This window comes from Anopheles gambiae, chromosome 2 (genome assembly GCF_943734735.2).
Source record: "Anopheles gambiae chromosome 2, idAnoGambNW_F1_1, whole genome shotgun sequence".
In the NCBI taxonomy this organism is placed as follows: Eukaryota; Metazoa; Arthropoda; class Insecta; order Diptera; family Culicidae; genus Anopheles; species Anopheles gambiae.
Window position 1 is genome coordinate 23,993,402 of NC_064601.1, and position 14,509 is coordinate 24,007,910.

The following is a 14,509-nucleotide window of genomic DNA, read 5'->3' on the forward strand; positions in this document are numbered from 1 at the left end:
TAATTTTCCGAATATTGAAACAATAAAACTGGTGTAGATAAAATTTGAAAAACACTGTGTGTTATATTGGCCCGAATCGAAAAAAAACAGGGTAACGGAATACGTCGTTATGCTGTGACGCTGACAAATGTCACATTCTCTTAAGAAACTCTATTTGATTTTTAAAGGCTTTAAAACACTGTTAATAATCAAATAAAGTTTCTTAAGGCTACTTGGGCAAAAAGGGGATTTAGCAGTTTCTTCTCTGTGTCAGTGTAGTAAGCGAATCATTATAAAGATGGCGCTAGTGTTTAATGTATTTTAATTTGAAATAAGGAGACAACTTTTGAAGCTCATTTTGTTCGAAGTGTCACGTCGGTTTGTCGGTGACCGAACACCGACACCGACTCCGAACGACTTCGGGTGACTCCGGACGATTACGAACGACTCCGAACGACTCCGGACGACTCCAACTCCGGAAGGAACTAGAGGTTCGGATTTTGCCGGAGTCGGAACTGGTCTAACAATAGCCGGATTCGTAGGTTCCCTCCAAAGAGCACATCACTAGTGTAAATAAAGCAAATGTCAAAACAGTGCCCTTCACACACGCACACAACCCCTTATGTCAGTACACGCACACACACGCGCATGAAAACAGATGACACAAAACAATGTTATCATCAATTTCGGGTGTACCTTTTTTCCCGTCCGTCTGCTAATCGCTCTTGAATCATCATCCAATTGGGACTTTGCCTGGTACAGGCGTTATCGATTTCTGTCGCCGTGCGGTCATTCGCTGCTTTAATCGACAAGTGAAGGAGGAAGTTTGGTGTAGTGCCTGAAACGGTCGCAATCATCTCGCTAAGAAGGAGGAGGACAAGAGGCAAAATGGTATCGTCACCCTCGGAACGGTTGGCCACGGATTCGTCCGACACGACGGACGAGGAGCCGGAAAAGACGGAACCACCGAACACGGCCGAATGCGACTCGCTGCACAGTGGCCGCCAGCTGGTGCACACCATCCTTCCGATCAATGTGGACGTAATGTTTGAGCTGCTCTTTTCCCGCTCCAAGTTTCTGACCGAGTTCCACGAGGTGCGCAAAACCACCGACATGGTGCCGGGTGAGTGGAAGCTCAACAAGGACGGGCTGAAGGAGCGCGTCGTCACGCTTACCATTGCGATCACGCAAACGATCGGGCCGAAAAATGCCCACGTCACCGAGACGCAGGTGATGCGCAAATGCTCCCTGCCCGGGCAGCTGTACGCGATCGATGTGACGGCGGTGCAGGGCGGCATCCCGTACGCGGACAGCTTCTACGTCACGCAGCACTACTGCATGTCGCGCACGGTCGACAACCATACCGTGTTTTCCGTGCACGCCCAGGTCCACTACCGCAAGTCGATCTTTGGCTTCGTGAAGGGCTTCATCGAGAAGAACACCTGGGTGGGGCTGGAGGATTTCTACACCTCGCTGTTGCGCAACCTGCAGAGCGAGTACTGCATACCGCCGGCGAAGGGCAAGGGCCGCCGGACGCGCCGCAGCGGCCATGGGCAGAGCAAGGCGATGGAGGAGTCGCTCATCCTGGCAGACCATCATCATACCAAAGCGAAGCCGATCCGGGTGCCCGCGATTGTGGTGGGCGGTGGCGGTGTGGGTGGGATTGGAATTGGTGGTGGCGGTGGTGGTGGCGCTCCATCGAAACCGGCCAGCAGTGGATGGCGATGGATCGTCGCGTTCATGCTGCTGGTGCTGATCGTCGTCAATACGACACTGTACGCGAAGCTGCTCGAGATGGAGGATATGGAGCGGATGTCCCGGTTGGATAATAGCGAGGAGCTGGACTCGCTACTGCTAGCGAAGAGCGTCCGGACGCGCAACGATTGGTTGACGATCTTCCAGCAGCAGGAGTCCCGGTACAACGACGAAATGCTCGAATGGCAGAAGGTCCTGTCCACGGTGACGGAGATGCTGAACAAGGCGAGCGTGCTCTGCACCAAGCTGTGCCGGATGCCGGACAATGGTACGGCCAGCAGTGGCGCCAGTGGTGGGTAAGCCGCGCAAAAGAAGGGGGAAGGTGGTTGTTTATTTGGCTGTTCGTCTGTTCCTTGTTATAGTATTAAAAAGAAAAACGCGGTCGCTAGACGATCGTATATGCCCCGTATTCACTTTCACCGTAGACGGTTCCAGGGAGATGGCCAAGGGAGGATATGTACACTTTTAATGTAAAATATACATTTATTTTTCTGTGAAGTTTTGCCAACGTTGTGGTTTCATTTCTATTTTCTTCATGTCTTTAACAATAATCGTTTCATCGGGTTTCGATGGGGGGAACATACTAAGGAAACAGACATACTAAGGAATTGGGCTACTCCTTGCTTTGTGGCGGTGTTGGAGCGGCAGGTGGTTCCACATCCTTTTCCTGCTTAATTTTCACCGGCATGTGGGAGGACATTGGCGCCTCTTCGCTGTAGTTACCCTGCGGGAAGGGAGAAATAATACGAAAATACCATTAAACGAACGATCATCACGACACCGTTCCCACGCACCGCACTTACAACAATCTGTAGGTCGGCCGATTCCGTCGTCGAGTAGGGCGAGATGCCGAGCAGCACGTCCATCACCTGCTGCGACACGTGCCCAATCTGGTGCTCCATGATTTCGCGCGCATGCTCCAGCATCGGCTCGCGGAACTCGGGACAGATGGTGATCGCGTCCTGCAGCTGCTGCGCCGGCAGCTGTATCAACACACCGAGGCTTTGGGGCGTCAGGCGCTGGGCGCACTTGATGAAGCCATCCCACACCACCTTCTGCTTCCACACCTGCTTGAGGATGAGCCGCTGCAGCAGGTTCGTCACGAAGCCGGCCAGCCGCGGGTGAAGCGTTAGCGACTGGATCACCGTGCGCATCAGTAGCGTTGGTAGCGGCGTAATCTCGACCAGCTGCTGCAGCACACTCCCCAACACATCGTGCGTGTACACTTCCTTCTCGGCCAGGCACAGGGAGGTTGCTTTCACGATAAACTTCAGCTCCACCTTGCTCGTCTCGATCGTGTGCAGGGCGACGAGCAGCTCGACCGAGGTGAGCGGCAGCTCGGCCGGCCCGTACTCGACGCCGATGCCCAGGAGCCGATTGAATACCTCCTTGACGACGCCCGGGTTCAGTTTGATCAGTTTGGGCAGTGCCGATAGGATCTCCTTCTTCGTCAGCCCATTGATGACGGGGATGAGCAATCGCACGTCGGATACCTTCGTTTGGTGCAGGGTGCGCACACGCTCCACAAGATCCGGCGAAGGAAGGGCTAGAAAAAAAACGGCAATGTTACACGGGGTATTAGGAAATAAAGTGAAAGAAAGAACACTTTTTCTTACATTTCTCCGTGAGGATGTAGATGATGCGTATGATGATCGTTTCCGAGCCCTTCGGGCACTGTTCGATCAGCCGCAGCAGCTCCTCGCTTTCCGAGCCAATCTTCCGGATCGGGCCCTCGATCGCCCGTATCACGGCGCGCTTCATCTCCGACGTCGCCTTAATGTACACCTCCGAGAAGCGCATGAGCAGCGTCTGATCGTACACCATCACCTCCAGAAACAGGCCCAGGCAAACCTTCGCCAGCTCCTCCGTCCACGTGCGCGGATGTTCCGCTCGGCCGTACTCGGCCGCAAACATCGACTCCGGCGGCAGCTCGTTCTCCAGATGGGCCAACCAGACGAGGGCCTTCTTCTCGATGTCCTCCGTCATGATGCGATGCACGGCAAACACGCTCATCACGTACTCGATCGCTTTCTCCCGGATCGTCCCATTCTCGTAGTACGCGTACTTGAGCAGAATGTCCAAATACTGCTTCTCCCTCGGTGGCCGCCGGATCAGCAAATCCTTCACGATCTGCATGCCACAATCGACCAGCTCCTCCAGCTCGCACATCCGCACGAGCATATCGATCAGCTCCTGGGGCAGCATCGGCGCCTCCAGGTAGAGCCGCTTGAGCAGAGATTCCTTCTGGCGGAACGTATCCTTCGGCCGCTCGGTCACGTTCGTGACGAGGCGCACCAGCAGCTGCGTGTACGGATACTGCGGCCCATTGTCGTGCTTGACGTGCGTGTAGCGCGTGAACCCCTGCATCAGCCCGTACTCTTCGAAGATCCAGGAAAACGCCAGCTCGATGCGCTTCGGCAGATCCTCCAGTATGTGCTCCATGATCACGTCCCGCACCGGGTTGATGAAGGACGCACCGAACGCGGTGATGATACGATTCCGCTGCATGCTCACCCCACCGACCAGGGCCTGCCGTTCCGCTTTGAGTATCCGCACGACCGCATCGAGCAGGAACGTTTCCTTGGTCGCTTTCGGCAGCGGTTTCGTGATTTCCTGCAGCTTCAGCATCTTGATGCGCTGCCTTAGCTTCGGTTCGCCCGTCGCCGTACCGCCCTTGACGCGTTCGAGCGTTTCGCGCAACTTGCGGGTCGCTTCCAGCTTTTGGCGATCCTCCTCCGACAGTGCCTCGTCGTCTTCGTCCTCCTCCGGTAGACCGGCACCGCCCTCCGGCAGATCTTCCTCCCCAATCGAGGGAGGAAGTGGCGTTGCCGACGGATCGACCGGCTTCCGTTTGCCGGAAAGGATAATACTTTTCTCCTCCTCGTCGCTGATGCGCACCTTCATCGGGGGATCTTTCGTGAAGGCGCTCGCACCGGGCCCGGCCTTCACTTCGCTCATCTGGGCGGCCAGCGTTTGGGCGATCTTCTGGATGTACTGTTCGACCGTCAGCACGGCGGCGGGTTTCGCACTCTGCAGCATCTGTTCGGTCAGCTTGTCCATGTTCGAGAGCACTAGCTGGACGACGAGGTCCGTCTTTGGCAGCACCTCGAGCAGAAACTGTTCGTTCTGCTTGGTGGAGCGACTCTTCTGCTCGTTCAGCTCCTCATAATCGATCTCCATCGTGCGCGGCTGATCGCGCGGCGACTCACCCACCGTCCCGCCGTCATCCCTTTCCTTTCGTGCCTGCCCGTCCACCTTGGCACGCTTGGCCGCGAGCTGCGATGCCATCGAGTTTTCGAGTGCACGTTTCGCCCGCCGCTGCTGCTCCCGTTTGTCCAGCTTCGGAATGGCACGCGTAATCTCACCGTTCGACGCACCGAGATCGACCAGTATCTGCGCAATCGTTGCCTGGTGCTCGAAGCTGGCCGGATGCTTGAGCAGATTCAGAAACTGCATCTTCAGATTCTTCCGTACCGAGCTGACCTGCGAGTTGGTGAGCGTTGGCGGCAGGTTGGAGTGCAGATGTTTCAGCGCCTCGACCACGCGCGTCATCGTGGATGGGCGTAGCTTCGCAATCGTGCACAGTGTGCCGGTACAGGCAATCAGATTCACCGAGGATATGTGGGACGCACCGTGAAACTGTAGCAACAGCTCAAAGATGTTGGTCGCTTCGTCCTCCAGCTTCCGGCGGCGGATCTGCTTCATCGTGAGCGGTACGTCCTCGAGCGAGAAGTCGTTCTCGCGCTTCTGGCTATCCTCGTCCGGGTAGGTCTGCAGGATGACGACACCCTCTAGGAACTTGATCGCATTCGTCCGTATGCCGTCGTTGTCGTGGTCGATCATGTCCAGGATGGAAATCTTCATCAGACAGAGCGTGTTCCAGGCCTGCTCCACCTCCTCCGGTATGTCGTCCAGCTGGCAGATCCACTGGATCGCCAGCCGGTAGATCGAACCGCAGCCCTGTATCACGCGCTTCGTCACGACCGGGGCCGAGTCGCGCAGCAGCGAAAACATTGGGCCCACCACCTTCGGCAGCATCGCGATGTGCTGCTTGCAGATTTCGTCTATAAAGCCGGCGATCGCTTTCCGCACTTCGGCCACCGGGTCGTGCGCAAGCACCAGCATGTTTTCCAGAAACTCGTTCAACAGTTCCACATCGGTGTGTAGGAGCAGCTCCTGTACTTTGGCAATGATTTCACACTTCTGGCCGCTCGTTGCCAGCTGCGCCTCGTTCAGCGCTTCGACGATCTGAAGGGAAGGGAAACAAGTGGGTCAGAACACATTGGTGGTTACATTTTCGGGATCATGTGTGTACCTTGGTTCTAGCACTGGCAATCTTTTCGTCGGTAAATAGCATCGCAGCCTCGCTGAAGCTAGACGACCCTCGCAGTAGGTTCTCCATCGTGAACAGGAGACCGGCAATGCACTGCGCACAATGAAACCACAAACAGTTCGCTTTTTTTCACTCAACTCTGGCTATGATTATTCTGAACAGTGTGTATCGTAGACGCAATTTACAAATTTTAACCGTAGGGAATTCCTCTTGGCATGGATCGTCCTTGTTTTCTGCGGAATCGAAAACAATTTGCCGCTTGACAAGCGGCAATATTATGCGGTGCTGTCAAATGCGGAAGCGTGCCAAGACCGAGCGAAGCGTTTCTCGGCCACGGACCCGTTGAGTTTGGTGTTTTAAATCATTTATAGCAACGTTTCAGTACGTTTTATGCAGCAAAAATGGAAAATTACAATTTTATTAGTTGATATTTGTGTTCAAAAGTCTCTCTTTTTCCAATTTGTTTATGCATTTCGCCATGCAAGGGGGAACGACTCTGTCGCTGACTTACCGGTGAGTGACATTCCTACCCCCCAGCTCGGCGGTGAACGTCTGTCAATTCTGACACGTCCCTCTTTTTCATCGAATCATACAAAAGCAGACGCTCTCGAAGAACGATCACGTTTGTGCGAAATTGTGCGCTAATTTCCCTCCGCTTCAAGGTAATTCCACAGTTTCCCCTGCTTAGCAGTGTTCCAGCGATAGAAGGCATCGTACTTCGACGGCGGTTCATCGACAAAGGCGAACTAATCATTCCATTTTCCGCTATCCCTTTGGCAGTGCGAGTGCGTTCGTGTGGTGAAAAACAAACACAAGAGTCGCGCCTTTCCAGCAGCACACTGTGTGTACAATCGTTCGCTCTGTCCTGTTCTGACAAGAAAAAAAACCGGCGGGAATTCGACAGAAACCCAAACACAAGCCCACCATCAGCAAAAGCTAATTCGGTCGTGTGGTTGCTGGTACGCGGAAAAGCCATCGCCTATTGTTGTTGCGGTGTCGTAAGCGGAACGCGCTAACCTACACCGCGCTCTTGGTGACGGAGACACCCGTAGAAGGCGTACGGCGTAGGTCGCAACTATATCGGTGTGTTGGTGTGTGTGCGTGCGCGTATGCTGTTTGTAACACCGCGGTCGAGCGTGAGTGTGTACGCGATTGTTCAAGCACGGCTTCCGTTTGGTAAGCGAAAATCATCATCAGCAAGCCATTTGGCGTGTGGTGTGCGCGATTCACAGTCCCACAGCCGAGAGAGAGAGAGAGAGTGAGGGAGATAGAGAGCGAGAGTGGTTTGGAAGAAGCGGAGAATAATCGACGGTGAAAATGTCCGAATCTAAAGCAGCGGAAAATGCAAAGCCGATGGAGGTGGAGGCGGACGCGCCATCAGATATGAAATCGCCGGTAAGTAAAGAACGCGCCGTGACTGTGGGGAGGTTTCTTCGATGGAAAGTCAATGTTGCCATCATCGTCATGATTATTATCACGTCAGCCTTGTGTATGTTGTGCGGAGCGGCAGGTTGCATGGTAACGATGATGTCGAAACATTAAGTGCGTGTGGGTTTAATGATGCATGCGAAACAAGTGTTAGGGACCGTGTGTACATGTATGGCAAGTTGGAACACGTATGAGCTCGTTGACAACTTGCAACTGAACAGTACATAATCAGCGGGAAAACTGGAATTGCATTTGATTTATGTGTTTTTCAGTTGGATGTTCCGGTTGAATGTGGAAGAAGAGGTAAAGAAATGGAGGAGTTGTACGTGCGTCTGTATGTGTGTAGTGTATCAAGTATGGACGAATACTTTGTTTACAGCCTCGCGTGTGAGCAATAATGAATACTTTAAAGAAGTTTTTAGTAGGTAATGAATTTAATAGCAAGGAAAAGCTCCCCTGTACCCTTCACCCTACCAAACTTCTTCAATCATCAGCGAGCATACAGCAGCAGTGTGTGTGCGATGTGTCAGTTTGTTGGTATGTTTACCTCAAGTGCAATCTAGTATTCTGGTCATATTTATTTTATCGTTTCTGAAGCAGCACGGGGTGCGTTGCTACTAGCTCACCGTGAAATCAGATGCAATTGCATTATTCGTTTCAAAATTTAATATCTTTTTGAAGTTCATTTCGGTGTGAAATTAATACTGCCAGTTGAACCCTCCTACCACTGAAAATGCATTTATAGCGCCACCGTAATTCTAAACCCTGCGCCAGTGCGACACACATAAACGCTCTCTTATCATCATGCGGGTGTATTTCATGGTTTCGCGAAAACAACCCCCACCACCCTGACGCAAGCGAGAGAAACAACCGGCGAACAAGATTCATCGTCCCGTTCGTTTGCGCTTGTCACTCTACCGCCACCAACACACAAGCAAGCAGGCGATGTGTTCGATGTTTTGTTGTTGGTGTGCTGTGCCGGCTGCCGCTTTGGAGGCGGGAAAATGTATGTTGCCTTACCTTGTTGTGTTGCTGTGTGCGCAAACAAGCCGCTGCACGTTCGCCTGCTGGACATACACGCACACATACACGCACGCGCGGCAGCTCAAACATTCGAAAGTGAAAGCGTAATGTTCTTTGCGTGGGGGGAAGGGGGAGTTGATTTCTGGGAAGAACGAAGTCGGATTTGGAAAAAGGCGGGAAAACGTTCCCGAATATCATGCTAAAGGGCGGTTGTGATTGAATTGGAAAATTGAAATAATTTTCCACGAGGCTCATAATTTCTCGGAAAAGCGAAATCAATAAGAAGATTATTTCTAGGGAAAACGATCGCCTTAGCTCTGTCAGCCTTAGCTTGCCCTTCACTTGCACACAAAAGCGTGTGCATTGAGCGTAAACTAGAACTATTATTTCTGGAATTCTTTTGGTACGCCGGCGAGAGATGTGTGCGATGACACCATGTGTGTAACATAAGCTGGGTCGTATTGTTCTCTGTTCGCGCGCGTGGACTGAATGTGTGTTCTCATATTAATTTTCCTGTTCTCGCTGTCCATTTGCAGACAAAGCGCACACCGAAGAGGAAAGCGGTGGAAGCGTTTCAAAAGGAAAGCGAAGAGCTGCTGAAATCACTCGGCGTTTCGGTCGATCTCGAGGATGGACGGCGCCGCACACGATCCAGTGCACGCGGAGCAACGCCAACGACAGCAGCAGTCACTGCAACGCCACCGTCCAAGCGAGCACGCGGCGCATCGACCACACCGAAGCGCACCGAAAAGTCGGCAGAAGCAGAAGCAACACCTAGCAAGCAGCAGTCTCCGAGCTCGAAATCGTCCACCCCGAAGAAGCGTGCGATCCAGGCCGAACCAAGGAAGCTGGTAGTGCTGGTAGACTCGGAACTGCCCAAGGAGTACACCCGCGAAAGGATGGCGGCAAAGACGGAGAAAATGGACACCACCACCACTGCCACGGAGGCTGTAGCTAAGTCGGATAGTGTGGAGATGAAGAAGGAGCAGGAGGAGGAGGAGAAGAAGGCAGCTACTACCGAACCAGCGGAGAAGGTAGAAGAGAAGAAGGAGGAATTGGCGACTAGTACGGAAGAGAAGCAAGATGAAGTTGAAGAAACCAAGGAAACTCCCGACACTGAGAATAAAGAGGAAGCAAAGGAGGAGGATAAAGAAAGGAAGGAAGAGGAGGAGGTGACTGTGGCGAAGGATGCGGATGCTGCCGCCCCAGCAAGCGATGCACCAGCGAAGGAAGAAACGTCCCAAGACAAACCACCGGCTGAAGAAAAGGCTATGGAAGTTGATACTCAGGACGGAGGTAAAGCTGCGGAGGCGGTAAACGACACGCACCCAAAGACGGAAAGCGCGGCGGAAGCACAATCTAACGAGAAGGAAACAAAGGATGTAGTAATGGAGGATGTGTCGGTGCAGGAAGTGGGGAAAGTTTCAGAGAAGGAAGTGGAGAAAGTGGTAGAAAAGGAAGTGGAGAAGGAACAAGAGAAGGTGACCGAGAAGGAACAAGAGAAGGTGGTAGAAAAGGAGGTAGAGAAGGAGGTCGAGAAGGATGCCGAGAAAGAGGCACAGAAGGTTGAGATTGAAAGTAATGGAAGTGTAGTCGACGCTACCGTTGATACTACAACTCCCAAGAAGGAAGTTAGCGAGCCAGCAGCTGCTGCTACTGCTGGTGGAGTAAATTCGGCTGAATCGGCAAACCATGAAAATGCAAAGGAAAGCACACCGAAGAAGGCGTCTGACGATGAGGTGACAGAAACTGTCGATGCGTCGAAGGCGCCCGCTGAATCGAACGAGAAAGTGACAAACCCTGAGCCAAAGGTGAATGAGGATGTCGCCGCTCCTGCCATCGGCCCGGATACAGAGCAGAAGCAAACGGAGACGAAGGATGTGACGGCGAACAACATCACAACAAAAGACGTGGATGTGGAAAAAGTAAAAGCCAGCAATGGTAAGTGAACTGCCAAAGTCATCTTGTATGTATTGCTAACTAATCTCCCAACATTTGTCCTAATCTACTTCCAGAGCCAGTAATAGAAAAGGATGGTGTCGTGGCCAGCAACTAGATACCGCTCGAACTGGGGTTGCTTGTTCTTCTCTCCCAATGGCTCTGAACGACGACGATGACGGCGGCGATGGACATGTACGAGGCGTGTTAAAATTAATTTACGAACCGAAGAAAATAGGTTTGCATTTTACTAGTTAGTACACACAGAATTTGACGGCTTGTTTTAAAATAGTAGTTGGTTAACACTATAAAGAGTGTCACCTGTCTCGGTGACCCAGCAGTACTTTCCTCCTTGTTTTCCCCGTTGGTTTTGCCTTTTATTCGATCTATTAATAATTTTCTTCAATTTTAAATTTGATCTCTTTTTGATACGAAATGAGGGGTGAAATGATTCTTTTTTCTTCTTTTCTGGACAAAATGGAAAAACAATCAACCAACATAGATGATAAAAATTCATACGATTGTTGGCAGCCACTTTGGTAAGGTTTAGAGAAGGGTGTATAAATTTAGTACCCGGTAGGATCGTTCTCCGAGTTTGGTACACTTACTTTCATCGACACATGAAAGCTAATTAGACAGCGAGAGCGAGAGAGTGAAATACATATTTTTAAATTTAAAAAAATATATAACATCATGCAGATATGGAGAAGAGAGTAATTTTTTTTTTTCAAACTAGCCCGTAAGTGAATGAAAATTTTAGTCAGTAGATAGAACTAGCCGAGAATGTACAAAGTAAAGCTGAAGTTGATGCGATGATAGGGAAAAAAGCAAACAAACACACAAAAAAACCATCCGTGTAATCACCGTGCATAGTAGCAGTTGTGTGTATAGTGTTGAAATATTATCTTTTTTGTCCTTTGGATGCTTCTTTGCGACGACGAACGTAATAATAAGAACAAACAACCTCCACCACTCCACCGACTCTGCTGTGCTGTTGTGCACAATTTTCACGCGACTCTGGTGGTGGTGTGATGGAAGAAAAACAAAAAGGTTTGTGTGTAAAACAGAAACAGAAAATCCTTATAAAAGAACGACCACCCTACAAATTCTAGTTATTGCCATTTGTGTAGGTTAGCGTTAAGAAGATTTCTTTCGAGATTCGTGTGTGAGTGCGAAGAGGAGGAGCAAGGAGGATGAATTGCGATAAATTTCGAAGCAATTGGCCAAGTAAAGCCGCCGCACACACGAGCGTTACAGGGTATAATAGTAGGATTATGTGTAGGTTTAAGTAAGTTGTTGATAATGATGCGCAACACCTTTTAAATGTAAACCATTCGGGGTGGAAGCGGATAGATGGATGGTAAGAAGGCACAACTTGTTCAGAAACCGACAACCGCGCATTCAACCGATTGTCCATTCGCGCGATTTGAGCGGAGGGTCACGTTTCTATTTTGACTACTTTTTTTTTCATACTTTCCAAGTTAACCGTTGTGGTGTGTGTTTTTTGCCCTGGTTTAAAAGTTAAAAGCACGCGTCCGTGTATCATACAACTTGTACGTGTAGAAAGAACTAGTTTGTTATTAGTAATGCACAGAAGTAAAAGGACTATCAAGGAGAGGGGTTGTAGAAGAAGGAGACCTTTGTTTCTGGTTTACACGGAGGGGCCAGTAGTAGATATGAATCAAAACTATTTACACACAAACAAGAAAGCTGTCTCTTTATAGCTGGTACAACCGTGGAGAAGATCGTGCAAACACTTTATACATACACATGTACAATAGGCGCAACTCGGGCAATCATCATTCTATACAAGCTATCTTGTCGACGCGGTTTGTTTTGGAGTGTTTGCATAATGTACAGCAATTCAGTAAAGAGCGCAAGGGGGAAAATCACAACAGAAAGAAGAACTATAAAGAAACAAAAAGGATGAAAAAGATATGGTACAAAAGAGCATATACTAGGTGAGAGGAATGAACAACTTTTCTTCACACTCAATCGGCAAATGGGGATACACATAGAAGGTAAAATGGAGACAGAGAAAGGTAGCGCAGTAGGAGCGGGAATAATCTCAGCTAGTAGGAAGCGGCAGTGGTGGCGGTTGTGGAAGTGGTATTTAGAGAAAACCACCAATACCTGATGTGTTGTGTACGTATGCTCGCGCAGGTGAACATTTCGATGCAGTTTCAGATTATTATTTTTTTTTATATTAAAATGTTTGTCGTATGAAACGTGTTAAAGGCATTTTCATTTCAAGCTATTATAAACCATTCCGAAATGACGTAATTATTGTTGTAGAGTACGGTTGTGGCTCTCTCGAGGTCTAGTAGAGTAGTTGGAATGCCCTATTTCACACGCACTGCTAAGTTGTCAACTGGAAACAACTGTGGTCATTAGCAGAAGGCGGCAGTGGTCATACATACGCGAAGCTGTGTCTTACAACTGTGATTACAAACCCAAAAGAAAGGGCCCCCTTGTGTGCAGTTTGTATCCTTTTTTTCTCAGCGCCAGCGTTCCACAATCGACACAAATGTCACAGTTCACAACAGATGAAAAGGAGGAGGAGATGTAGGCTCGTCTGCTCCGTCCGCGTGAAAAGTACACGATGTGTTTAAAACAAAAGAGGGTAGCTGTTGTTGTGTAGGTAACACACCCCAATTTATCTCCCTCCCTTCGCACGCCAACAGTCCAAGGGATCGCTTGCGGAACGAGTTTTTTGTATCATCGTGTGGTTCGTTTCGTTGGCGCGCGCGCTACGGGAAAATGCCAACCCGTCCGGCCGTTCCCGACACACAATCCGTCATCATCCTACAGTGTGGGTCTTTGCCGCCCTAGGGCGGAACGCGCTACCCTTATGTCCATTGTGTTTTGCGTCGTTACCTTTTTGTTTTGCTTGTTTTGGGTTTCACGACCTATGCCAAAAGTGGATCATCGTGTCGATCACGGAATAGCCGGCTAGTTTGTTGCTCTGCATGAGATGGTTTCCAATGCGAAAGGCCAATGGCGACGGCGACGACGACGACAAGCGGTACGAATTGCAAAGTGCGTACCATCTACTCACCCCAAAAAAGTAAACAAAAAAAAAAGACTCCCGAGGAAATTTCACGGACGGAATGGGCACAACACCGATCAGGACGGAGTCGAACCAGGTCGAGAGAGGGAAAGCGAGGGCCGCGTCTCGTCTCTCTCTCTTTTGAGGGGGACGCCTTTAATGAGTTTTCAATCGTCGTTTTTGTTGATGCTTTTGAGGAGTTTGCTGCAGAAAATGTCTACCAAAAACAAAAATGGGGACGACCTTGGGGAATCTGCTTCTCTCTGCTCTCTGCTCTCAACCCAACCCCTCTTCCTGGGCATGGCATGAAGGCGGGTTTAAATTACAAAAAAATCAAAAACAAATACAATGCGTGTCAGTAGTGTGGTTGGATCTCTTGATGGTGAGATGAGATGAGTACGACCGACTCGATGGGGCCAATTTCCCACAAAACTCGCTTGGTAAAGAGACGCAGAGTGAAGACACCATGACGCAATCATCCTGCGCAAACGTAATTTTGTTCTTCATTTTCCCTCGCCCTTTGCTTCACTTTCCCCGTGTGTAACAGAGGGACCTGGTGCACTCCTGGGAGATGGTAACAAATAGAAGACTCTCACGTGAGCGTGTGTGTTTGTGTGTGGGATGGATCATCAGATCGGATCATAGATGCATGGAGCCGGATCAGCAATAGCACAACATCATCGGCAATTACATCACACAGCCATACGGGGAAGGATTCTTCGGCGCGGTATCGATGGGCTTCCGTACCTTTCACCAAACGCGGTAAAGACTATCTTTGGAGTCTTCGTGTGTCTAGGGTCGTCGTATGGGGACAACGTGGTGGCTGTCCGGCGTGTGTTGTAGGTTTTGTTTCTTTTGCCTGGCGTGATGAAATTGCAATGATTGGACCAGGACCAGGTCTTCTCTCTCTCTCTCTCTCTCTCGCCGTTCAGCCAGTTGTTAACGGGGATAGGAGGGAGGTCACCCTCAAGCGCACAGAGAGGGTAAAGGTTAAATTGGATACA

General features: G+C 50.3%; 3 protein-coding genes across 4 annotated transcripts; 2 read left to right on the plus strand and 1 right to left on the minus strand.

Moving 5' to 3' along the window:
- Positions 1 to 593: 593 nt before the first annotated feature.
- On the plus strand, positions 594 to 2,242 carry LOC5667408 (protein Aster-B). Its single transcript, XM_001688321.3, has one exon. It carries the CDS (start codon positions 868 to 870, stop codon positions 2,032 to 2,034), a length of 1,167 nt encoding a protein of 388 aa, XP_001688373.2. The 5' UTR covers positions 594 to 867; the 3' UTR covers positions 2,035 to 2,242.
- On the minus strand, positions 2,217 to 6,425 carry LOC1273349 (symplekin). The gene is made up of 4 exons (XM_312315.6): positions 6,050 to 6,425; positions 3,351 to 5,982; positions 2,538 to 3,280; positions 2,217 to 2,458 (listed from the first exon to the last, which is right to left on the minus strand). Exons 1-4 carry the CDS (start codon positions 6,134 to 6,136, stop codon positions 2,348 to 2,350), a joined length of 3,573 nt encoding a protein of 1,190 aa, XP_312315.5. The 5' UTR covers positions 6,137 to 6,425; the 3' UTR covers positions 2,217 to 2,347.
- Positions 6,426 to 6,614: 189 nt separating this feature from the next.
- Positions 6,615 to 11,165, plus strand: LOC1273348 (uncharacterized). Of its 2 annotated transcripts, XM_312314.6 has the most exons (4): positions 6,615 to 6,729; positions 6,848 to 7,462; positions 9,055 to 10,459; positions 10,534 to 11,165. In XM_312314.6, exons 2-4 carry the CDS (start codon positions 7,385 to 7,387, stop codon positions 10,572 to 10,574), a joined length of 1,524 nt encoding a protein of 507 aa, XP_312314.4. In that variant the 5' UTR covers positions 6,615 to 6,729; positions 6,848 to 7,384; the 3' UTR covers positions 10,575 to 11,165. The 2 variants fall into 2 exon arrangements, with proteins under 2 accessions (XP_312314.4, XP_061497158.1); XM_061641174.1 differs by lacking the exons at positions 6,615 to 6,729; positions 6,848 to 7,462 and adding an exon at positions 7,613 to 7,798.
- Positions 11,166 to 14,509: the final 3,344 nt, after the last annotated feature.